Consider the following 25,666-nt stretch of genomic DNA (forward strand, 5'->3'; position numbering starts at 1 on the left):
ACCGTCACCATGGCCGGGTGTTATGTACCGCAGCGCACCAATCATCCCAGGAACGCTGGAAGTTGTTTTCCAAGAGACCCGAAAAGAAGGATTCTTTGGATATGTAGTAAAAATGAAACGTGACAAGTGGCATCCGACGAATACATCATCTATTTGCAGCGTAAGTTTCCAGCTGGTATAGGGTTCCAAAGCAACATCGAGCGGCGGCACTGCTCTTATCGCAACTGGGAATATCCATGGCGCGTCTCCTGTCGCCACAACACTGCCGCCCCCCGCTTCCGCGCAGAGCTCTCGAATTGCATCTGTGGTGCGTTACAATGTAACTATTGCTGACTAGCAGTGCTCGGGCCGAATGAGGAGCGCATGCGCGCACGTGTCCTAGCCACCGCCGCTGCCAAATCCGGCAACAAACCGTCTTCGCCGGCAGCGTATTCTCTGGCAGCGTCTACCGACCCCGTAACGCATAGCTCGGCCGCGCGAGCGTCGCGCCCAAACTTGAGCTTGGATTCCCTATTTCGAATGAACATGCAAGCAAAACTTGTGCCGGCGTCAACCATGCGTAAGAAATGAACACACTGATATCATCCGTATGCTTAAAAGATTTTGGTTCACGTGTGTATGAATCCTGCATCTTACTTCGTAAACATTCCTTACTGCACTTGGTTGATCCTGTATCTGCCTTTCATTTTTGCTTTCGCTATTTCTTTTCTGATCGGAAGTGTATCATGGAATATATTATGCGTGTTTGTGTGCAGATGATATTATTCTTTTTTTTCTAATAATAATTATTTGTGAGAATTTACGTCTCAAAACCATGATATGATTATGAGAGACGCCAGTACAGGGCTCCGGAAATTTCGACCATCTGTTGTTCTTTAACGTGCACCTAAATCTAAGTACACGGGCCTCTGGCACTTCGCCTCCATCGAAATGGGGCTGCTGCGGCCGGGATTCGATCTGGTGACCTTCGGGTCAGCAGTCGAGCACCATAACCATAGGCGTGCGCACAGGGGGGGCAGGGGGGCGGCCGCCCCCCTAATCACATAATAGGGGAGGCGCAAAATCTTCCCCGTACATTGACCCTTCTAGTCACCTAAGAGAGGGGGGGGGGCGCAATATCTGCCCCATACATTGACTTAGTAGGGTGGGGGGGCGCTGCGATGAACCTTTGCCCCCCCCTAATGGGGAAGCCTGCGCACGCCTATGACCATAACCACTAGAAGACCACGGCAGGTTCTTGTTTTCTATATTCCTTTTCATGGTTTATGTACGCCTTCTGCGTTGTCTGATACCCATGTATGTATGTGTGGAGTTAAACCTTTATTCTTCGCTGTTTCTCTGTTTCAAGGTTACTGTTGTGTTCTGATTGTATTGTTTCGGTTTAACAATTGTTCATGATGTGTATTCACCAGTTTAGGGGGCGCCCAGTGCTGCCAACTCTAGGGAAGTTTCCCTAAATCTAGGGGATTTTGGTTGTACTTAGGGGAAAAGGGAAGTTTGTCATCATCTAGGGAAATTTTTCGCGTCCACGTGAAGCAAGCAGATCGACGGAGGGACCTCCCGCCCGCAACCTTTCTTTTGTTCCTTCCTCTTTTTCTCTTTTACACCCGCTCTACACTTACCCAAAGGCGCTGTGCCATGCCCAGTAGCGGTTCCGAGGGGTGCAAGGGGGCGACAGGGCCGGTCTCCGCCTGCAAAGCTGGTGTCAGCGCTCTCCTCTCCCCCACCTCATTGCGGTTCATTCTGTGCCGTCCGCATTCTTCGTTCCCGGTTCGAACCAAGGAAAAAAAATGTGCTCTCTCCCGAGCCCGCCAAGTATACGTTTTCCTTTACACCAACCTCCCATTTTCTCGCCTTTCACCTGCGGCGTTATTTCTTTGGTTTGTTGTTTTTTTGTCGGTCGCGTTGCTAGTGAGCTGCCCCGTGGAGCCATGTGGCTCTGCCAGGGTCACCAAGGTTTCTGTGAAAAGCGCGGCCAGAGCAGTAGGCTGTATGATGCGGTTATTTGCACAGCTGGGAAAAAAAGTGGCTGCTGGAAGTCTGCAAGGATATATTTGAAACGAATACATGGCAGTCAACATTTCTAATAAATACTATATCTTTTCGCAACCATTCAGCAGGTTGCGAGGGATGAACTGCCAACTGGCGCATCATATGCTTTCATATGGTTTTTTTCATGTTTTTTCACTATATTGTTCGTCACAAAATCCTGTATCAGATATCATGACAGAGATTGAGGGTACGTTTTCCAATTCATACGTTATGTAAGCGTGCATCACTTCATGTTTTATATGAACACCACCGAGCATTGCAGGAGAGTTCAAAAGTGCTAAATAAGTGCTACAGAAAACGAAATAACGTTTAAATGTACTCGACGTGATATGCGTTACACGCTTAATTGTATACACATTTCAGCTATTCTTTCTCGCGTTCAGCCTAGCAAAGTGTTTTTTTTTTTTTTTTTGCCACAAATCAAGCAAGGCTTATGGGGGAATAAAAATGCAGCGTATGCCAGTTACAAAGCTTAAGTCGCAGACGAGGTTGGAAAAACCGGTTGGAACAATCCAATATGGGACCACAGTTAAGAACGTTAATTGTATACGTCAAGTGCGTGTTTTTTTTTCCCTCAAATTTCTTCTTGAACACTTAATTATAAACTACTGATGCCACAGAACTATAGAAGTGACCCTGCGTTTTAATGTCAGCCCTCGCAAATTGCTTTTGCATTCACGTGAGAAATATTGCTTAATTAATTGTATTCGACTGGTGCGCTCGGTGTACGAATGCGTACCGAGCTCCTTACATTAGGTTGAAAGAATCACAATGCACGGCGCTATCAGATGACAGCCAAGGAACATCAATAATTTTTCTTAATGCGCGTATACTTGAAGTCAGGTGCGTTTTTTCTTGCTTTCACAACATTTTTGCAGGGAATGAGCAGATATATATATGCGCATTGTATGAACGACAAGATATAGTAAGACGGCTTTCGTACGAAACAGATGAAATCTCGTACTGCGAAACTTTTGTTGTTTTTAACATTGTTTCTTGTGCACAAGAAAAAAAAAAAAACATTCGCGGCAGCAAAGGTGCTCAAGCAGCAAATGGGTCGTTCGCCTACTTTTTTCTGCGCAAGGTGAAACCTTACTTGTTTTCTTAGACAGCGACTGGCATCCCTTTCATGCGCGGGGAGCGAGCAAAGATGACTTCGCAAGAAAAATATTAATCCAAATTAAGACATATACTGTAGAAAGAGAAACTCCAAAGAGAAAATGCCGAAGATTCGTCAACACTTGCACTTTGAAAACAGATGGTTTCACGGGTGGTACAAGCTGGATGTCGATCAGGAAACGAAACGCGCATTACAGGGCTCACTATCCAGAGGCATAATGAAAGACGAGCACCGCCACGTGTAGCGCATTTGGTTATACAGCACGTGTGGCTTACGTGTAAAACTAATTGCAGATAAAGGGAAAAAAAACGCACAACAAATAAAATATTTTAGGGCTGCATAGGCTATGGTGACGAAACATTCCACAGCAACTGGGACCACTTGCTTCCAATTTAACTGGTTATGGTTTCCAACTGGGATCAGCTTCTTCCAGTTCAACTGGTCATGGTTCCCGTTGGTGGCCAGTTGAGCTGTAACTGGAACCAGCTGCTAACTGGGACCAGTTGCAACTGGAATCAACTGGGACCAGTTGAGTTGTAACTGGGACCAGCTGCTAATTGGGACCAGTTGCAACTGGAATCAACTGGGACCAGTTGTTTCCCAACTGGAACCATTTGATCCCAGTTGATACCAGTTGAAACCAGTTGGATTCCCAGTTACTCATTTTCACCTGGGATGACACGGACTGAGTGGGGGCGGGGAATCACTGCATGCGCTTCACCGATCGGAAGTTTTTGCCGCCTGTCTATTCACGCGGGCCTTCCGGTGCAAGTATTTGTAATAGAATGACGACACATGTTCATTACAGCTGGGAACACTTAGGGCTCGAAACGATAGCGGACTAAACACGAGCTCAAAAACTCCCGCGGCACTGCGACCTACCACGAAGAAAGCAATGCATAGCCTTTGCTAACAGGGGCGTAGCCAGAAATTTTTTTCGGGGGGGGGGGGGTTCAACCATACTTTATGTATGTTCGTGCGTGCGTTTGTGTGTGCGCGTGTATATATACGCAAGCAAAACTGAAAAATTTCGAAACCCCCCCCTCCCCTGGCTACGCCCCTGTTTGCTAACAAAACATTCCGATGTACGGCATGAACAAAGGTGTGTGTGTGGGAATACTTTCAAACGAATGCACCATTACGTCATAAAAGTGAACTTTGAAGTCGCTTTCCACAGCACAAACAGTTTTTTTCTCCACGAAAATCTAGGGAAATCTAGGGAATTTTTTCACTCCTGAGAGGGAAAAAGTGGCTCCGCAGGTTGGCATCACTGCTGCTGGTGGTGACGCGCGCGGCGCGCGCTCGCGACGTTCTGGCGGGACTGTCACTCTTGGACTCTTTCGCCCTGATCCCGACGTAGCTTCACGTTCGAGGTGCTACACAGACGTGCCTTCTCGGACGCTGCGGAATGGCGAACGCTACGGTCCGATCTCTGCTGTACAGAACTCCCGAGGAAGAAGCCGCTCGATTGGAACGCGATCGGGAACTAGCTCGTGAGCGGGGTCGGCGACGCAGAGCCGATCCCGAACGACGTGCGAGAGATGCCGAATCCAGGCGTCGCAGAAGAGAGAAAGATCCGCTGTTTAGACTGCGAGATGCGGAGAGAAAGCGCCGACGAATGCGGGACCCGGCAGTTGTGGCCGCCAAACGAGAGATGACGGCGAGGTACTACAGAGAACATCGCGAAGAAATTCTCACTGCCAAGAGACGACGGAGAAGGGAAGATCCGGGACTGCACGTGCTCGAGAACTTCAGACGCAGACAGCGGAAAGGGATGGACACCGAAAAACGCAAACGTGAGTTTCTCGAGTTCGGCCACAGCTGCAAAGTGTGCGACAGTCTCTGGTTTAGCAACATTAAGCCTCGCTTAGCCTATTTCGCGGTGGCCTATTCGATTTACCACTTCTGGCTACATCTGGCTACCCGCGGGCTGCCACGGTGCCGGCAGCCGGCAGAGCAGGCTGCACGGGATAATGCCGGCACTTCGTCTCGATTGGCTGGCTGCAGTCATGTGACCACACTGCCGGTATTTCTGCTTTGGCAGTGTTAGGAGCCGTTGCAGTTACTTCTGGACGTAAGAATAACGAGTCTTAAAGTTACGTCCAGCGTGACAGTACAAATGCAGCCCGTTAAACCTACCTAACCGATTGCACCACCTCCTTAGAGGAGGTCGTGACCGATTGGCCCTAGTGGCGCAGCGGTTAACGTGTCGTGCTCGGAACTGCTAGGACGTTTCGAACCACGCTGCAGTCTCGTCTTTTCTTTTTTTTTTACGGCAGAGTATTGTTTGGTGTTGCATTAGTCTGTTACCAGACTGAGAAGCGCGAACCGGCTCGTGGGTTACGTGCGCCCCAGTGACACGGGCACACCACGGACGCTGGCACGGACGGGCGCCTGCCCCGAAGGGGCAGGCGCGCGGGCTAAACAGCGCGTGGCCGCGACAGCGGCCAGTAGCGCGGGACCGTGACCCTGCCAACCGGCCATTGAGCGATAGCGAAATGGCCGCACTCGCGAAGCGAGGGCGAAGCCACGATTAGTTTTCCGCGCCCGAAGGGCGCAGAGGGCCTTCACTGAGCAACAGGAAAATGTACTAAACGTCTCTCGAAGCCAGGCAAAGCGCCTCAGTGACACGGGCATCATGCACAATGCCATGATCTACTGTGCCGGCACTACCCCACTAAAGCAGAAATACCGGCAGTTTGGTCACATGACTGCAGCCCAGCCAATCGAGACGAAGTGCCGGCATTATCCCGTGCAGCCTGCTCTGCCGGCTGCCGGCACCGTAGACAGTTCCTTTGCTAAACCACGTATCTTCATTGCTCAATCAACTTTGCACGACTTTCCCCTCGCCTCCGCTGGTCGTGGTGTTTACGATAGTAAAGCCACGCATACAATTCTTTTTAGTTTGGGGCTATCGTTTCGCTAGACCCTTTCACTGCTTGGAACTGGCTTTACTTTTTCCTTGGAGAAAAAGAAAATCTGGAAACTTTATGTTGGCAAAGTCGCTCACTGATATTCGTGACTGGACTGTTACAAAGTCAACAAAGCGCAGAGTGAACTGGCCGATCCAATCAGCGGCGCACAACGACGTCGAAATAGCTGTGGCAAACGTGACCACGGTTGTGCTAGAGCAACGTTGGCTAGAGAAAACACGGCCAACAAAAGAACGTAAACAGGCGCTATCGAAGGGTTGACGAAAGGCGCTAGAGAAACCGAAGATGGGGAGACCGTGTAGCGAGCTCACTCCGGAGGAGCACGCGAACAGGCGTCGACAGCAGAAACGCGAATGCGCCGAGCGAAGACGGTACCGCGCAAAAACTGAGAGTGCGGAGTCAGAGGAACGTCGCCTACGCCTGATGCGGGAATAGAGCCGGCGACGACGTGCCCAGTTCACCGATGAAGATCGTGCGCGGGAAGCCACTCGTAAGCGCCAAGCGCGGTCGTCCAAGCGCAAGAAACGTGAGTGGCTACCTACGGCGAGTTTCACCAGGGCGAATTCAAGCCTCAAGGGAAAGTTTCCAGATGCCGAGTTTTGACGTAGATGTATGGTCTGCGAACGGCTGTGTTTATTTTTTTTTTAAATTCTAGGAACTGCCCTAAGGCATAACATATTTGCATGTTATCGCAATAGGCGTGTCACACGTAAACGAGCCCGAAGGTCGCGGGATCGAATCCTGGCTGCGGCGCCCGCATTTTCTGTTGAAGCGAAAATGTTTGAGGCCTGTGTACTTGGATTTAGGTGCACGTTAAAGAACCCCAGGTGGTTGAAATTTCCGGAGCCCTCCACTACAGTGTCTCTCGTAATCATATCGTGGTTTTGCGGACATATAACCCCAATAATAACCCCTGGTGCACTGTTTCATCCAATTATCGCAGCACCTGGGTGCCCGGGTGCATTTGGTAGAAAGTGCTATAAGTGACCACTGCGGGTTTGTTCCTCTCGGCCACGTGGAAGGGCATAGCCGCTGCTCCAGACACAAGTTGTCAAACCCTTTTTTATTGGTAGGTATTACTTTACGCCACAAGACTCTTGGTTTCACCATCATTCCGACACACTGGCTTGCTCTGTTATCGGCAGAATCACAGTGCAGTACAATCTAACTCACCAGTTTTACAGCGGAGCTGTAACGTGCTGGTTTACACCGGATCGCTCCATGTGTAGAAGTGTGTAGACCGAAAACGCCAGTGTTTAATGGCGAGAAGTGTCAAAATGTCGAATTAATGATAGCCATTGTTTTGCAGTGACGTAACGCACTGCCTGCATAGGCACGTTATCTCAGTTGAGTTTTGGCTGTGTAATTGGTAGGCCGCATATTGTGCGGACCAAAGAAGAACAGCATGCCTGCGAAGAACGATGGCATGAGCAAAAGCGGGAATGGGCGCAAAGGTGGCAAGAGGCTGCAAATATCGAGTCCATGCCGGTCGACGGTTTGAGTCCGTCATGTACTCTCACACCAGAAAAAGAACAGCGTGCCCGTGAACACCATTGTTGGTAACACAAATGCAAATGGGCACACTGGTGGTGGGAGGACAGTAGATAGTGACTGGGCCAGTCATGACTCGGAATACCTCGAGACTGAAAATGCTAGCTGGTGATGTGGACCCAGACCCGCCAACCTGCATCTCTTCTTGGGCACAGCGGCTGTGTTTCAAAGGGAGTTTGCGGAGAACCAATTTGGCGTTGCGTGTAGCGAGCGTGACCGTTTGGGGTTTCCACAGGACCTGAGCAGTGTTAGTCCCGTTAGGACGTTGCTCAGCGTGAGTGTGCTCGAAGGTGTTAATCCTTGATATCCCATGGCCAATCCAATTGTGCAAGTAAAATTTTTTTTGCATATATGCAATAACAATACAGATGAGAGAGGAAATAACTGGAAGATTAGAAAAATTGAGCTTTGTTTCTAGAAGAAAACGAGTGTCCACATGTGGACGCTGGGAACAACAGGTACACTAGGTCCATCATCATTCTTCATCGCACATGGGAGCTTCGCTTGCCAATGGCTCTGTTTCAGTGCATTAATCATTATATAACATCAGCACCGCTTATCATAATCAACTTCATCATCAGTTCAACGCATTCATAATCATTCATAGGGCCTCTCCTTGCTAGTGGCTCTGCTTCAACACGTTCGTCCTTGTCTTTAATTATCACCATCATTGCATATCTTCATGTTCAATGCTTTCAACATTACCATCATCCTCACTATTTAGGGATTCAAGGCACTTTTGCTTGCCCACAGCTCTGCTTTATTATCATTATCATCATTCATCATCGTTATAATTTAGCGCTATGTCTTGTGTGTTCTTCCTTCATCCCCGTCTATGTGCGCTGTAACATTTCACGATGCAGTACCAACTAGCCCACTAAGCCATCCTCGTGAATTATGATTAAGTTGAATGCTTTCATCAGGAGCAGCATGGTTCATTGGCAAGCGAAGGTGAATTCTTGAGACCTTTGCTTGCCAATGGCTTTGCTTCAACGCGTTTATCATCGGAGCTCTCCAACTCTGAACATTCGGTTCCGCCAGTAAACGCTACAATTATGGCATGTGTGTTTTTATCACTTAGTCCATGTCTCGAATAAAGCAAATACATTCTAAGCTCAACTTCTAAAAGTCGCATTTAGCCCTATGCATATAACCTTTTGTGCAGAACCGCACGGCAGGGAAGCATATTCTACAGCTATGTGGCGTCCTATCGACTTCTCACAAAAACTTGGTATGCCTTGCATCCCCAAACATGGACGACACAGTGAAAACTCAACTTAAAAAACTGGTTGCTCTCAGTGCAAAAGAAATGTTATATAAAAACAAGATCAATATTTCCTTTTCTTGAAGAAAACCAAATAATGCAATATCTATATAACATTTAAGGTGAAATTATAAAAAAAATGTAGATATACACCTTACGGGCCAATTGAAGAAAACGCCATTCTTCTGTGCACAATTGCTGCTGTTTGTTCACAGCAGTTGTCGCACGGAGATGTGTTTATAAAACATTGAAGTAATGCAAACATTTCACATCGATTTTTAAGGCAACGCATTGGCTTGTTTAATCTCGCTTTGCTAATATGTTTTGTCCACATATGTGGACGCTGGTTAACACAATGTATTTCATCAGAAGCTGGTGAGCAGGTTCACACATGTGGTACGTGTCGACATGCATTGGTGAAGGGCGATAATTCATATGGTATGTGTCCTTGTCAACTTGAGCAGGGCAAAGTTATCGCTGTTCTGAAAAAAATATGACATTATTATTACATAACTACCAATGTATTTGCATTCTTTTGTTTGAAAAAGTTATTGAGAAACTAATTGAAATATTGCTAATGAAGTGCTTTTCTAAATTTAATGTGCTTTTTTTAATGTCAGTTTGGTTTCCACCATGGATGCTCCACAGAGCTGGCACTCATGCAACTTGCTGAGAAACTACAGAAATGAATCGACGAAGGATTTCTCGTGGCCTCAGCTCTGTTGATCTAAAGAAGGCCTTTGATAGCATAAGTCATAATATCCTATTCACTAAGCTTGAAGCACTGGAGATTGGTGATCCTGCTTTTTCACCATAGCTCTGTTAACTCACTCATCAGTGAGTAATTATATTTTTGTGAGTTTGACTCCGAGTGAATTTGGTTGAGAAAAGTTTTAGTGACTCTGAGTCCGGTTGAGGAAAACTTTGGGGAGTCGGAGTGAGCCCTAAGGACAAGATATATTTTATGAGTGAGTCTGAGTGAACTCCACATTTTTTTGCCAGCCTATGTCTTTCACTACAAAGAAGCTACTTACATAACATAGCTCAGGTCGTTTCTGTTTCCAGTATTTATTTTCAACATCAACCCGCTAACATCGGTGGGCCTCTAGCATCCATCTGGGGGCTGCTTCTGTATTTTATTTATGTTAATGATTTACCTAATTGGTTTCTGCCCTGTGTCTTCTGTGTGCTGATGATAATACTACATTTACCTCTCGTAAAATATCTCATCTCTTGTTAATATTCTAAATGCAAATTTATAAAATATGATGACATGTATTATTAACATGTTATCTATTACTGCAGCTAGGACTAAATTGAAATTCGCTGTATTGTCTTGCAGAGCAAAACTTAGCATCCATTCTACCTATTGCTTTCAGTCCCCACTGTCTTTTTCCAAGTTCGTGTTCTTTTCTTGGCAACTTGATTCTAATTTGAATTATCAAAGTCATATTGCCCATGTTAAAAGAGAAAAATAGCATACAGTATTAATTAAAACATGCACTTCTCTTGTACAGCATTAGTACTGTCTCTTTTGTGAAGTCACGTTTAACTAATCGTATAATATGTTGATGAGACACTACCATCATCATGTTGCAGCTCTCTAAGTAGTTCAGAACCAAGCAATCAGAACAGTTACTTGCAGATCATGCCTTTATAATACCAAATCTCTACTTCACGAGTGACGTCCTTACCATTTCTGGGCTGAAAAAATACAACCTAGATATGTTTTTCGACAGATCTGTGAAGAATACGCTTCCACCGATCACACTTTCACAATCTAACCTGATGATTTATATTATAACCAGACTTGTGTTAACCCTTTGAGGGTGGATTTTTTTTGCAAAATGCTCCCAAAAATGTGTATTTTTTTATTGCTGAAAAATATTCTTCAGACGAATTTATTTACGAAAAATATTGTCTAAAATTTTTTGGAGTGACCGTAAAGTGACAAAAAATCTTTTGTGTTGTTACATGCACATGGTGTTTTCATGAGTAACAGCAAGATAAAAATGTGAAAATATTGGATAGGTCTTGACTCCTCTGTGTTGATTCTTCCCTCAGGACCACCAAGAGCGCTTGGCGAAAAAGACGGCACACGTGGAAAGAAGAAAAGGGTAAGGGTCCAGTTGCAATTAAGGTAGAAACAAAGGCTGATTGGTTTTGGGATGTTTTTTTTTTATGGGGTGTGTGGGCAACATCACTATGTATGTGGACACATGTTCGGAACAAGGAAGATATGACATGGGTCGTTTTTCTTTTTGTGTGTAATCCTTGTCTGGTTTTATAGTGTTGGGTTTCTTACTAAAAGAAAGAGGGTGAATAATCAACCTTGTGTCAAGATAATTCTCTGTTCACAGCTGGTATGCACAAGCACCTCTTTTAGTATATTATATTTTGAATCTGATATCTCTTGGACACTACAACAAGAAAACAGAAAAGACTTCCACGACAGTTTGGTGTTTTTCGCTGTTCTCACACTGTCATTAAATTAAAGGGGTACTAACACGAAATTGCACAACTGATATAGCTTGCGGAATCAATTCCTGTGAAGATGCATATATCATTTATCAAATCTTGGCAGTGCATATAGCTTGGACAGTAAATGATATGAGTTTTGAAGTTCACATGCGTGATCCAGCATTATACGCAGCACCTCGCAACACTGACATCATCTAATGTGACCTGAAGGTGACCCCTAACTTCTGAGACATCACCACTGTGGCCGAGCTCCGAGCTGGCACAGCTAGAATAATGACGTCATAGTCGCCATTGCCCTTTGGCCGTGCTTGTGCGAGCAGGTTGCTATTCGGCAGCTGCTCACGAGTCTGTGCACGTGGTTAACGTGTGGAAGCCTCAAGAAAGTCGTTGCCAACTTAAAATAATAAAGACGACGACTACGATGATAACGACATTGTGCAGCACACGCGGCAATGAAGGAATGCGAGCAGGTGCTGCAGGCAGTGTGGAAGTGCGTTCACAGTTTTGTGTGCCGTTTCACATGCTAGATGATGTTAGTTGCACCCAGCGGCTTGTCATTCTTGGAGCCCTCCCAAACGGTAACTGAAACTGGTTGGTAATAAACAGACTGTAATTCATTATCTTTGGCGTGCTGCAGCAAGTGATGTGCCGTGTTGTGACTAATAGGCCCCCAGTAACATATTGCAGCAAAAACATCACCCGATGAAGATTTTTGTGTCAGTACCCTGAAGGAGCGAGTGGTTTACAGGAATTCCATCATGCTGAAGGAACCAGTTCAGAATGTCCTAGTAAATCTAAACAGCATTGATCAGAAAGAATAGTTATATGTTACTTGAATAATAGATGTCCAGGGATAACTACCAGCCCTGGCTCAACACCATAGTTTGGACTCTCTTTTTTCAAAACCAGTCAGATGCGCCCGATCCAACCACTCACTGCCCCCTCCTATTGTTCTTTCTTACCCTCCCTCGTCGGCTAGCATTCGCGCCTGCTTTGCATTCGTGGGGTAGAGTGCCCTTTAGGTGGTGCCTCATGATTGAAGTCAGAGGAGGTAATTTTTTGCTTAGTTGTGTTTTCATTCGTGGAGCAGTGTCTTGCATCCCTTGTGCTCTCTGTGTTGGCTGTCACGTTGGCTCTCTAAGAGACTCAGTGTTTTGAGGTGGCGTGTCTCAGTTTGTGGCGCTATGCGCGCTAGCAATGGGGACGCATCACTGCGACACTGCTGCATGCACTTGCTTTAAAATGTGCCACATGAGCGCATTGTTTGGCAAAGGACGGCTTCAAAGGAGCTGTGCAGTGGTACAATCAGCATTTCCAGACAAAAACATTTTTTGGTTAACCTCCTAGACTCTCCATTGGCTCTATCCGAGACTTAGTACCTATTGCCACGGTGGCCTAAGGGTTATGTTGCTCGACTGCGGACCCGAAGGTCACAGGATCGAATCCTGGTCGTGGCAGCCGCATTTCAATGGAGGCAAAATGGTAGAGGCCCATGTGCTTACTAGCACTCCAGATGGTGGAAATTTTTGGAGCCCTCCACTACGACATCTCTCATGATCATGTCATTGTTTTGGGGTGTAAAACTGCAACAATTATTAGACTTCAGTACCTCACATTCTTTTTTGTGTTTCAAATAATATGCACCGTTTCCTTCTATGGCCATTGGAACACCGGCACACAAAACGGGAATTTGATGTCAAACAGCACTTCATGTCATGTGATTTGGTGGATGCTATATGCAGTGGTGGTCCAACTGCACCATTTGTGCCATTTGCTACAACCTTCTCTGCACCTAACTGCGCCTATTCAAGTGCAGTTTAAGCCAAGTGCACCAAAGTTCACTACACCACCTGCTTGTACGCCGGTGAAGTGTTCTTGGCCTAAAACATTTTTGGTAAGGCCCGAACACACCACAAAATTTTCTACAATATCTGCGGAAGCCCTCCCCTCTCCTCATTTTCACCTGTGCGCTTTTTCGTGTTACATAATTGGCCTAACGATATGCGTGTGTTAGCTCTGTAGTGGTGGTCATCCCTCTCTCCTTGAAAACCTGGAGCATGTGACGTTTTGACACCTGTCACTCCCAGAAACCGTATATACCATGCTCACCCTTGTCATTAATGCTTCATCGCAGTGCACATCTTGTATGTTGAAGTATAGCCAGCACAGGATGTTATCTTACGGGAACTGCCTCATTAATTGCTGCACTGCGACTGTTGATCTTGTCTGCTTGTTTACATTGGAGCAGCATTTCCTGTTTGTACTCTTATGAGAATATGCACTAAATAGTTACAGATGTACTCTTGTACTACTCCAAGTGATTCCAAATGCTAGTTTGTCTGCTCCAAAACACAGTTCCTTCTGAATCTGCTCCAAGACATCTGTCTTTCTGCTCCAAAAATTGTGCCATATCCTAAACTGGCTGGACCACCACTGTATATGCTACAGTCATGGCATTTGTTGCAAAAGATACAATTGTAAACAGTGCCCTGAAAAAAAAAACAAGAAAACATTGCATGTTGCACACCAGTAAGCCAAACATGCTAGCAGAATGTGAAAAAAAAAAATAATGGAGCATGAAGTCAGAGGATCGAAGAAGGGAGACTGAAAAGGCGGAAGAAAATAAAAAGTGTGTACAGTTGCAAACTAAAGGTGATTTGCCTGATATTTAGCTTGCTATCACAAACTCTTTCAGGCCAGAAATGACTGAAATGCAAAAATTGACTAAAACAATTACTGTTTTCCCAAATATGTTTTTGGAAGGTGATATACACAAATTTTCACAAGGAGGCTGCCATTTTTAAAGCACTCCACCGCCGCACGCCGTTCATCGTCTGCGACGTTTCGCCGCCCTTCCGGTTGTGGGGGTCCGCGGCGGTGTATGCAGCGTATGCGCTTGGTTCACAAGGTATTGCTGTTCTTCGCGGTACACGGGCAAACAGGGCAACGCTTTTCGAGTGTAAAGGCGATGATAAATAATCGCTAAGCTTGCAGCTTCAAATGGCTGAAACAGCAAGCAGCGGCGGCCCACGAGACGTTCCGCAGCAGCGCCGACGAGAGAATAATGCCATTGCAGTTCTTAAGCAGCATGTGTAAATTGGTAATTGCTTTGTATGTTTTGGTATAGCTGGCCGGGTGAGGTTCTTGGAATAATCACTATAAAAGAGCGTTAACACTTAGGACAACTGTCGAAGTATAATCGGAGAAACGTAAATGGAGACGAGCGAACACGTAGGCCATTGTCTGGCTGCGCGCTAGGTGCGCGGATTAGTGTTTAAGATGTCTCCCGGGTTTCCGTGCCGTGATTATTCAAGTTCAACGTAACTCTAATCCCTAACAGACCATTTTGGTTCCGCTTGGCACGTTGCAATACAATGTTCACGGAACGACAGGAGCACAAACACCGATGCCTGTGTTTATTCGTGTCGCCGTCGTAGCTTGTGGCCTCTGATCGTGCACAGGATAAGGAACAGAAGTACGACGGGTGAGCTCAAAGTTCGGCGTAGAAACAACGCCGATGATAAAATAAAAATAAGCCTGTTGCACATCTGGAAGCGTGGCATGGCGTGCGTTCGCTTCGGCGTGAGCCGCCGCCACTAGCGATACGCCGAAAGGGCGCTCGTTTTTGGTAACATTACTGTCAATTTGTTTTCTGGCGAGTATTTCAGAAGCATTACGACAAGCGCACGTGGTCCAGGTAACGACCTGGCTTTAACGAACGTGGGCCGATTGTACACGACACCCAGACTGCCGCGCGAAAAAAAAAGTGCGGTTGTCATAGCGCTACCCCAGTTATCGTCACAAAATTGACAAGTCGAGAAAGAACGTGCTCTCGACGATACGTTAGAAACGCGTACCTACGCCAAAGAACACATGTCATGCAGGCCTTTCTGTCATGTAGATTGAAAAGTGCCCATTCAATAATCTCGAAATTGCACGCACTAAGATGAAACATTTCTAGCCGCAGCCATTGTAAATCATGTGCTGTAGCATAGAAATCAGAGAGGTTCATGAGAACAACTCTTGGCCAAACGTTTTGTGTATTAATCGTCAGCCTTGACATTGGTTCTCTTCAATGCAGATGATAAAGTGTACCAGCACCCAAGCACAATCACAAGCTGGTGTGGTGACTTGGAGAAATGGCCATAAGTGCAGACACCCAATATAATAATATACTATTTGTCGGAGAAGGCGTGCGACCTGGAGAAGCGAAGTCATTTAAAAACATAGTGCACTTCGCATGCCTTGGCTGCCAGTCTTTCAGGCTTCCGTAGCTGTTGCCGCAGCCAAACACAGCGCAGTGGTAGCTTGTCGACCTGTTCTCGTCCGACATTTCGATTTGCGGCAGCACAATTGTTTCAGCGCGTCGAAAAATGGAAACACGCTGACCTCTCACGCCCCACGCAGTGCAAAACTCGGGAATCCGCACACACCAGCGGCAGCGGTCGGCCGAGGTGGAGAGAGAGAAAGCGGTGAAAATACACCGGTTCGAGGCTACGCTCCTCCTCTCCGTGAAAACGGTCTATATATGTCTGTCTTTGATGACTCCATTTTATATATAGAAACACCACTAATAGGCCAAGACAATGATGCAAACTACATTGAGGATGTATAAATTATTTCAAACAGTGCACATCACTGCTGAAATTTACGTTGAGTTAGAAAGGAAAGAAGTTCTCGCGTTCGCCAGTCATAGTAAAATGTCTTAAACAAATTAACAACTGCATTTTTTGCCTGCACTGACTTCAATAAGTGCAGTTTCTTTCCTTTAACCATTCATACTTAGGAATTGTCAACAGGTAACATTCATTGATCTCTCTTGAAAGAATGCTTGCAGGCCTGTCAATAAATATTAGTAGTATGCTTTGTTTCCTTCTTTGGCTTCTTTTTATTGCTTCCTATTCCTGCAATAGCATTGCTGAGCCTACAGCAGTATCTGTAAATAATTAAATAAAAATAGCAAAAACATGCGCACTGAAATATTTGTACCCAAGTTTGTGAAGCAGGATGTTGGTGGCGACATTATTTCTTCTGTACACTGTTGTCCTGACAAAATTCACAATGTGAAGTTAAGAGCAAATAATAGTTGGCGTGTAATGTGCAACAAGGTGCTGGAAAACCTTTTTGGGGTTGCTATGTCTGCCTGAAAATTCATGGTGACGTTTTTCACCAAGGGAATGCTCTTCATAGATTTCTTATTTTTCGTCATTCTTTTCTTGGTTTTGCTTTTGCTCTCACAATAGCACGCACAGTTTTGCACATCTCTTTGCCGGTTTTGAATATCGCATTAGTTCAGGATTCCGGCATGTTTTGCATTTTTTTCTGCATTGTCACTGAGAAACACGGTCCTGTAAAATTATGTTTTGTGTTGACTCCTTTGCACCCAATTAGTGAAGTAAACCATAGACCTTTCTCACTCATTCCAGGTAAAGGTGTCTGCAGTAGCTGAAACTCAGGTTTCACAACAGCCAAGCGTGCTCGGAACGATCATGGAATCCATGCCTGTAAGTCACGATGCCTGCAACACCCAGAAAAGGATTGTGTGCAGATGCAACATTATTGTGCGAAGAAGGTCTCGTGCCACAATGTGTTCAACACGTCGCATGATGCGTAGTGCATCATCATGGAAGCCAATGTCAGCACTGGGGCCACACAAGAGTAAGTTTGCTGGTGATTGCTACCTATGGTAAGAACTTGAGAAATTCCTTTTTTTTGTACCCTTGCAGAAACACAAGTCAATCCTACTGTTATTGACAGGGCGACACAGACGACGTGCCTTGATTACGATGATGACACAGACGATTGCCAGGGAAACACAGGCTATGTGCCTTGATTATGAGGACGACACAAACCTGGGACATCACCAGCGTGGAGTGAGTGATGTATGTGCCCGCATGTTTAGGAGCGTCAGTGCCCATTTTGCTGCTGCGCTGTCAGTCCTGATGATGATGTCCGCACCCCTTTCTTTGTATTGGGTCATCAACAGTGTTACTCAGATGTGGCCAACTTCAGATGCACTTAGACACATGGTTGTGGGTACTGTGCAATTGTTGCAGTACGTATATTTGTCGCAGCCGTCGTGAACTGCCATTGGTGCTGTAAGGACACATAGTGCCAACTCTGCAGACTCGGACTTGTTATGAAGACTAGGTCAATTTCTATGATCTTCATAGAGCATACTAATTATTGGTGTATACCATGTTCATTCTTTCATGTTTGCAATGTTTATTTTAATGTTGCTTTTATCTGTCACATTTCTGGGCTCTCTTATATTGTCTTGAAAATACAAATGAAATGATCGATTATTATACTTGCGCTGCTTTAACGGGACCATGATTGAAAATTGTAAACCAAGCTCACATTTTAGTGTGACATATCCTAACTTGAACAAAGCTTTAAAAGGAAGAGTGCATCTCCGGTAATCCAGGTCATAGTTACACTGTTCATAATCCAGTTACCGATTGTTTTAAGTGTGGTTAGTTATCTAGGCCTAATTATGCAAATTTCAAAATGTGTATTGAGGCATAAATGCGAATGTAAACGCTGCACGAAATTATTTCCACAGCGCTATTCATATCTCAATCCTTTTTCCAAGTTCTGAGTAATTCCCACTAAATACGAAAAGAAAAAGAAATGATGTCACTCTGCACTAGTGGTGATGCCACTGTTATTCTTTAGATTTTGCAGGGTTTCTTAAAAGCTTAGGAAAAAGGCCCATAGACAAAAACATTTTTAACATTACAAGTTTTTGCAATTATATGAGGACTGCGCTGAAAGTAAGGGGGCAGAGTACAGGAAAAAAAAACACTGTCTGTAAAAGTCTTTCAATTTGCCTGGTGTTCTTCAAACTAAAGATGGACAAACTAAAGGACTTAACACAGTGAGCTTGGATTGTTTCCGACTATACGTATCTTTGAAGCCATTTTAATAGCGGAGCTCCTAGCATAGCATAGCGATGCGTAGTATAGTATTGCAAAGGGGTGGGAAAAGGATGTGAGGGTGAAGAGGAAAGAAAGGAGAGGAGAGGGTAAAGCATAGCATAGCCTTGTATAATATAGTTTATGCGCCACAGACAGTGGGTGTGTGCCAAGCAGCTCTTAGTGTAACATAGCCATGCATTGTGTAGTACAGCGAGAAGAGCGATGTTAGGATGATAAGGAGTGATGTGAAGGTGAGGAGGAGGGAAGGTAAAGCATGGCATGGCCTGGCATAGTATAGCTTAGCAGGGTGATGGGAAAGGGAAGAAAGGGTGAGGAGGACTGATGATAGGTGAGGACGAGGTGAGAGGGTAAACCATAGCATAGCCATGTACATTATAGCTTAGCAAGGGGTGGGAAAGGGAAGTGAGGGTGATCACTAGACGCAAGTGACTCTGACAGTGATGATGTACCAGTGCATGCGATAAGCATTGTCTCGTCACTTATCAGTGATGGCATATGGGCAAGGCTGGCTGCTGAAATGAGCTGGGAGGAATGTGTCTTGAGAACCTACATAGTGGAAAACCACTCGAAAGCTGGTGAAAACCACGTCAAGCTGAGCTGTGCGGTGTAGATAGTGTACTTCTGAGGAACTGTAAAGTTTTTGTTCCAGCCACGCCCAAAAACATTGCATTATGGTGGATCCATCAGGGAATTTTCGACATTAGCAGAGGTTAAGCGAGAAGAAAAAGGCTGGTGACTTATTCGGCCTAAATGTCGATATTGGGGCACTTGTCCAGGCGTGTAGTGCATACCTGCCAAGTCTCCCGGATTACCAGGACTCCCGGATTTCGAACGTTTCTCCCGGTTGTAAGGGTCACAGGAAAATCTCCCGGAAATCCAATTTGCCCCGCTCGTCCAGTGCTTTGTCTGGCCACGTGAGCAAAGTTGTCTGGCCACGTAGTAGAAAGGATTCCTCTTGTTTTTTTTTTTTACGATGGTAGAAAGGTTCAACTCAGTTTCATTGCTCATGAAGTAGCTGTGCACTTTGCGCCGCAGTGCTGCCATCGCAAACGTGGCGCTGCAGCGGCGTCTTGCCGGTGATGCACTTCTCAGTTTGGCTCGAGGAATTCAATTTCTTGCGCTTCGGGAAGGCAAGTGGGGCCCGCAGAGCTTCAGCCTTGATACGCTTAACTATTCGCTCGCTCACTCTGGTGAGCTCGGCGACAGTCCGGCGCACTGCATTTGCAGACAAGTCACGCTGACGGCGCCTCACTCCAGCGTAAACGTTGCAGATACTTGCTTGGTCTGTTTTGATAGCCACTTTCTGTCACATTTAGTGTACAGCTTCTTCGGAGAACGAGGTGGCGAGTTTGCGGCCGCACACGGTTCAGTTGGCATCGCGGACGCCATGTTTACTGAGAGAGCAGGCGTGAGGAAAACGTGGTGCTGTTATCTTGCCTTCAAAACTTTGTGTCACTACTGCTTTAAGTGGAGAGCTCAGCACTTAAAAGTAGCCGTTACCGACGTCTGTCGAGATAGCGCGTTCGCCAGCGCTCGCGACCGTCCCCGTCCCAACGGCACCCTTTACGGTCCCAATTGCCCGACGAAATAACTGGTAAGCAAGCGACGACAGGCCTCGCACGCGGAGCGATGTTATCACAAGTGCCCTTCGCGTGACGGTGAGGGCCGGGTCGTTTCATCTCTGCTTCAACCGCGTTCGTCCCTAGCGCCAGCGCGCTTTCACTCGCATGTGAAACAGACGATGCATAAGCGATGTTATGGGTTTGGTCTCTACAGATCAGCGGCGACCGCAAAATCCCGCTGAGAATGTCCATATAATTGCTATCGCAGTACCCCCCCTCCCGTTGAGTAGATCTCCCGGATACCATTTCTCCAAACTTGGCAGGTATGGTAGTGTATGAAAAAGTATGTATATCAACCGTTGCAAGAATCTCTGATGGTACATCTGGTCCCAATTCAGCCATGGTGCTGAATTAAAATTCACATCTTTGGGCACGCAGGCAAATCATGCTTCAGTTCTTGCCTACTCAAAGCTAGCGATGTTTTTTCAAACCTTGCAGAAATAGAATAGTTAAAAGGCACATCAGCAGTGGCTGCTATTGAAGCTACGAGTGCAATTTTTACGCTACTTTAAGAAGGTGGAAGTTTGCTTTGATAACAGGCTACAGTTCTGTAGTCAAGAATTTGCTTCCTTTTGGCAAGCCTATGTCTCTAATCATGTTATGTCTAGTCCCTGGTATGCATGCTCCAACGGTCTCTCAGAAAAGAGTGTGCAGGTAGTCAAATGTACTTGAAAAAAAAAGGCAACTGAATCTAAGGTGAACTTTTTACTTGGTCCCCTTGCGCACAGAACGCTTTTGAAGACTAGTCCACCACCTGCCAAAGTACTGCAGAGCGGAAGGCTGCAGACAGCTTCACCAGACGGGCAAGGTAATTCCGGCTGCCTCCTACCAAGACATTTTCGGAAGAACTATGCATGAAGGTCACTGCCACCGCACACAACTGAAAACACAGTCAGAATCAAGGAGCTTGCTTGGGAAGCAACAGCTCAAGGTCATCCACCATACTTATTTTCTAGATCCTAAGACATGCTCACTGATGATGTGAGGAAGCTTGACGAAACCGTCAGCACCCATTGGTGAATGAAGTGTGTTTGTGCCATTGCGACTCTGAAGACAACCATGGTGACACAACTGATGAAAGTGTCACCGCCGTAATCTTGCCTCCACATGGAGACGCGGAGGATAATGCACCACCAAGTGCCCGTAGCACCTACTCGAACGATGTGACAACTGCACCAAGACAGTCACTTGGAGAGTGAAGACTGCTGAAGCTTCTGACTGATGTACAAACACTTTGACTCCTCGTTGCAGCCATTGCTTTATAATTAGGTTCTATGAGCTTTCAGACGTGATGTTTTGTTCAGTATTAACTGGAACCGTGTTCTTGTTTCATTTCTATGTGTAACAAAGTATGATGTATGCCGCAGGTGCCACGTTCTAGTGATGCACGTATTCATCTTTGCCTTTCTTTGTGGACGTGGAAATGGTATTCATCTAGTGGTATTTTTAGTGGTACTTCCTAGTGGTGTTTTGTCCCCAACTTGCCTATTTGCGGACGATTGCATTCTTTATTGTTGTATAACTGGAACCACTGGCCAGACACTCCTTCAGAAAGACCTCGACGTAATACACTCAAACCTCATTATAACAGTCACATCTGCCACGAAAATAACTTCGTTATACCCGAAAATTCATTATAAACATTTATTTGTAACACTGTAGCTATGACAAGACTATTCTTCATTTACTTCGTTATAACCGATAATTTGTTATATCCATGTTCGTTATATCGAGGTTTGAGTGTAGAAACCTGGTGCACCCTCTGGCTAATAAAACAAAATGTATCTGAATTTAAGAGTATGGAAGTGTCGCGAAAGATCCCGCCCTAAATTATTCGTACTCTTTAATCTCCAAGACCCTTTCATGGGTTGATTTGTACTTATATCTAGGTGTCCTTATCACTGACAAATTCATCTGGTCAGAACACATCATGAAATTAGTAGCAGACATATCCAAAACACTTGGCTTCCTGAGTTACATCCAAAAACTCACCTCTCCGGTATATGTTAAACCTAAACTCGATAATGCCTGTGTGATATGGAACCCTCACCGAAATTATTTAATTGAATTACTAGAAAGCATCCAGAATCGGGTGGCTTGTTTCATCTGCTCTGATTATGATAGTCGAGTTAGCATTAGCGCCATCAAATCATCCATCAATTATGACTCTTTAATTGAACGAAGAAAGACATTGTGGCTGGCACTGTTTCGTAATCTGTATACAATCGCCCTGACCTTCGAGCCTCCATTTTAGTACAGTAAACTCCCGTTAAGACGAACTCGGTTAATACGAATTTTCACTTATGCTGAACAACATGGGAACATTTGTTTGGTTTCCCTAGACTCAATGCAAAAAAAATCCACTCAAGACGATGTGCTTAACAGGTCTCTTCTGTTAAAATGAACTTTCGCAGTGACCGACAACGCTGGCGATTCTGTGCATCGAACATTGCAGTCTTGGTAGGGCATTCAGGCGAACGAAAGAAAGCAAAAAAAAAAGAGCTTCCTGGCGCAAAGACGCGAGGCGAATCGCGACGCAGAGCGAGCGAGATAAGTGTAAAGGAAAGAGCGTATAAAGCTGGTATCCTCCTCACCCCCGACCTATCGGTGGGGAAAGTGCTGGCAGCTAAGAAAGTGACAAAACGAGTTGGGGGATTTACTACTGGGACCTCCTAGCCATTGCATCCTTTTGTATTGACCCCACATTCTTCGATTCCCTGGCTGGAGTACAAAGGACAATAGAGCAGCGCAAGTGCTTTGGGCCCCTACAGAGCTATCTCATCTGCCGTGTACAGAAGGGAAAATGTGAGGCGAGGGGGGGGGGGGGAGACAAACGAAAGCAACTTTGGGAACATAAATTGTCTGTGTGTTAGAATTGCGTATAAAACCGAAACCAAGTTTACTTCGCTAGCACTCTGGTTAGAGGGGTCAGATGCATTGTCATCGCCGTTGCACAATGGCAGCCGAGCACATGTTATGGTACAGTGGCTAGAATACGGGAAGTGTGAGGACCCTGCTGCCTGTGCTGATGCTCTCCACCAGTGCCTCGACCGGCGCTGTCCAGGTGGCGCTGGTTGTATCTTACACGTTGCTCGCTCGGCTTGCTGCAGCGAAGCTGCTATGTCAAGCTGATTTGTGGCGGATATGGTTTTGTTGGCGCCGTAAATTTTTATGTGCCTCCACTATATTGCAGGGCGTAAGTGCCTCATATACAAATGAACTTCGCGGCAGATATAATCAAATATTATCACCTTATGCTATGACCGTACGCACAGTACCATGAAGGAAGCTTTACATCAGTCGCAAACATTGTGGCCAGCTAAGCTTGCCACTACTTGCTACATTGCGACCGTTACTTGGTGCTGAGGCATGTAACCGATTAATATTTTTTAGGTATTGCCATTTCACAAGCTTATAAGCAACCTCAAAAAGCACGACAAAATGCTTCTATTGTCGCATGAAAACAGTCGTTGAACGTCTTCGATAATGTAAGCTGTTTATTAATGCAAACAGGAACAAGAAAAAAAAAAAGCGCTCTAAAACTGTTTCGGCGAGGAATATAAAGAGGCTGGGCAGCATTCGAGAGAAAAACCCAGCCTGTCGTTTTAGTCCTCTGATTGTAACTGGGCTTGTACATCTTCACTCTCATGTTCGCGCCCCCAAAGAGGGGAGCCCTCTCTCCCTCTCCTCTCTCCTGAGACGCCGCCCCTCAGTGCCATAAATCTGCCAATGCAACACATTTGTTAGCTACAGAGCACAACTCTGGTGTTGCCACAGTCGTTGCCTCGTGACCTTGAAGGAAACAGAGGGAGGAAAGAAGAGGTGAGGCAGGAAAACGCAAATTTACAACAGTGCCCCGCCGATTGGGCCTGCTCATTCTACAGTTTGGACATTTCCAGCGGGTACAGTCGCTGAACGGGGGCGTCTTACATGGCTTCCCTGCGGCGCCCTGATGTCACAGGATTGTATTGCCCCGTCTTGGCCAGGAAACAGCCAAACAATGACACTGGCCTTCCACAGTAGTCGTGGGAGATTCTCCTGTAGGAGCACCACGTCTCCGACTCTCGGCTCCCTCCCTTTGGCCTGCCTCGTTGTGTACGCCGAGCGCAGCTGTTTGAGATATTCGCTGTGCAACACCTGCCAGAATGTCTTGAGTGTTTGCTTTCTGTTTTTCCACAGCGTTCGCAAAGAATTTCGCGTCTGGTTTGAGCGCTCGGTTACCAGCGGCTGGCAAAGCAGTTACCCGCTTCCCGGTCAGGAAGCTGGCCAGTGTAAGGAGGGAGCCGTTGTTGGGGTCATCGTGCATGTGGGTGAAGGGCCTAGAATTTATGACCGCTTCAACTTCTGTTGGGGTGGTTGACAGCTCAATGAAGCCGAGACATCGGCGTCCAATTACTTTCTTGAGCGCTGTTTTTACACTGCGAACCAGTCGTTCGTAGAAGCCTCCCCACCATGGGGCGTGCTCGACAATGAATCTCCACTCTATGTTAGAACAGGCGAAATAACCCAATGTGTCAGGGTGCCGCAGGGTATTCCAAAGAACGGCGGGTTCTTTCGACACGCGTTTGAGAGCTAGGGCGTTATCCGAAGGAAACTGTTTTGCACAGCCCTCTACGCGCCACAAACAGACTGAAAGCCCGCAAGAAACTCTCAGTAGTCATGTCCGACACGAGTTCAAGATGAACTGCTCTAGTCACCGCGCATGTGAAAAGTACAATGTATGCCTTTGCTTGCACTGCCCTCTCCTTGACATAGAGGGGGCTGGCAAAGTCAACACCGATCACGTTGAAGGTGTCAGCCTCAGTAGTCCGAACGGGTGGAAGAAACGTCGACAGCTCGATGTTAGTAGCACAGTACTGCCTACACACCATACACTCATGCACAACACTTTTCACAATCTGACGTCCACAAAGGATCCAATACCTCTCACACAACTGCACAAGAGTATTTCTGACGCCTGCGTGGAGAAGTTGACGATGAGTGTGCTGCACAATAAGCACTGTGTATCTGTGTTGTCCAGGCAGTAAAACAGTGTCGTTCATTGTGTGTCACATTCTGCAAACAAAGATGTCCTCGTATCCGAAGCAGGCCACCGTTGTCTGTCCACAGCATGAAATCTTTCAGCAGAGAGTTGCTTGGCAGCGTGGATCCATTTGCTGTGGTCCGAAGTTCGTTGGAAAAGGCAGAGTTTTGCGCTTTCTTTAGCCAAAGAATGTGGGCGCGCTCAATCTCCTCGGTTGTCAACGAACCAGATGTCTTGATTCTTGCACACAGATAAACCGCAGAACCCAGGCGGTCACTCGATCCACTCTAGTAGCAGAGCTAAACCTGGCAAGGTCAAGCAATTCGCCCTCGTCGTTGACAGCAGTATTCAGCACCTGTATCACTTTTTTCTGCTCCAACTCCTCAGGCGTGAAGCTTCCAGATTGTTGCTCGATAGGCCACACGTCCTGTCCTTGTGTCATCCGCAGTGGACCATTTCACCACCAGTGGCTCGACTTAAGTTGACAAGCTGTTAGTCCGTGGGTCATCATGTCCGCCGGATTCATTTTTCCAGGGTAGTGCCGCCACACTGCTCTCTTGGTGTTCTATTGAATCTCGTTGACGCGGTTTCGGACAAATTCTTTCCATCTTGATGCATCCCCTCGAATCCAGCTCAGCGCAATCATGGAGTCCATCCAAAAATGCGCTTCGTGAAATTT

At 46.1% G+C, this 25,666-nt stretch overlaps 1 protein-coding gene across 2 annotated transcripts; it reads left to right on the plus strand.

Moving 5' to 3' along the window:
• Positions 1-4,460: 4,460 nt before the first annotated feature.
• Positions 4,461-22,761, plus strand: LOC119383716 (GRB10-interacting GYF protein 2). Of its 2 annotated transcripts, none has more exons than XM_037651992.2 (5): positions 4,461-4,968; positions 10,985-11,037; positions 16,828-17,059; positions 17,128-17,283; positions 20,693-22,761. In XM_037651992.2, exons 1-4 carry the CDS (start codon positions 4,581-4,583, stop codon positions 17,232-17,234), a joined length of 780 nt encoding a protein of 259 aa, XP_037507920.1. In that variant the 5' UTR covers positions 4,461-4,580; the 3' UTR covers positions 17,235-17,283; positions 20,693-22,761. The 2 variants fall into 2 exon arrangements, with proteins under 2 accessions (XP_037507920.1, XP_037507919.1); XM_037651991.2 differs by having other exon boundaries at positions 17,128-17,274.
• Positions 22,762-25,666: the final 2,905 nt, after the last annotated feature.

This window comes from Rhipicephalus sanguineus, chromosome 2 (genome assembly GCF_013339695.2).
Source record: "Rhipicephalus sanguineus isolate Rsan-2018 chromosome 2, BIME_Rsan_1.4, whole genome shotgun sequence".
In the NCBI taxonomy this organism is placed as follows: domain Eukaryota; kingdom Metazoa; phylum Arthropoda; class Arachnida; order Ixodida; family Ixodidae; genus Rhipicephalus; species Rhipicephalus sanguineus.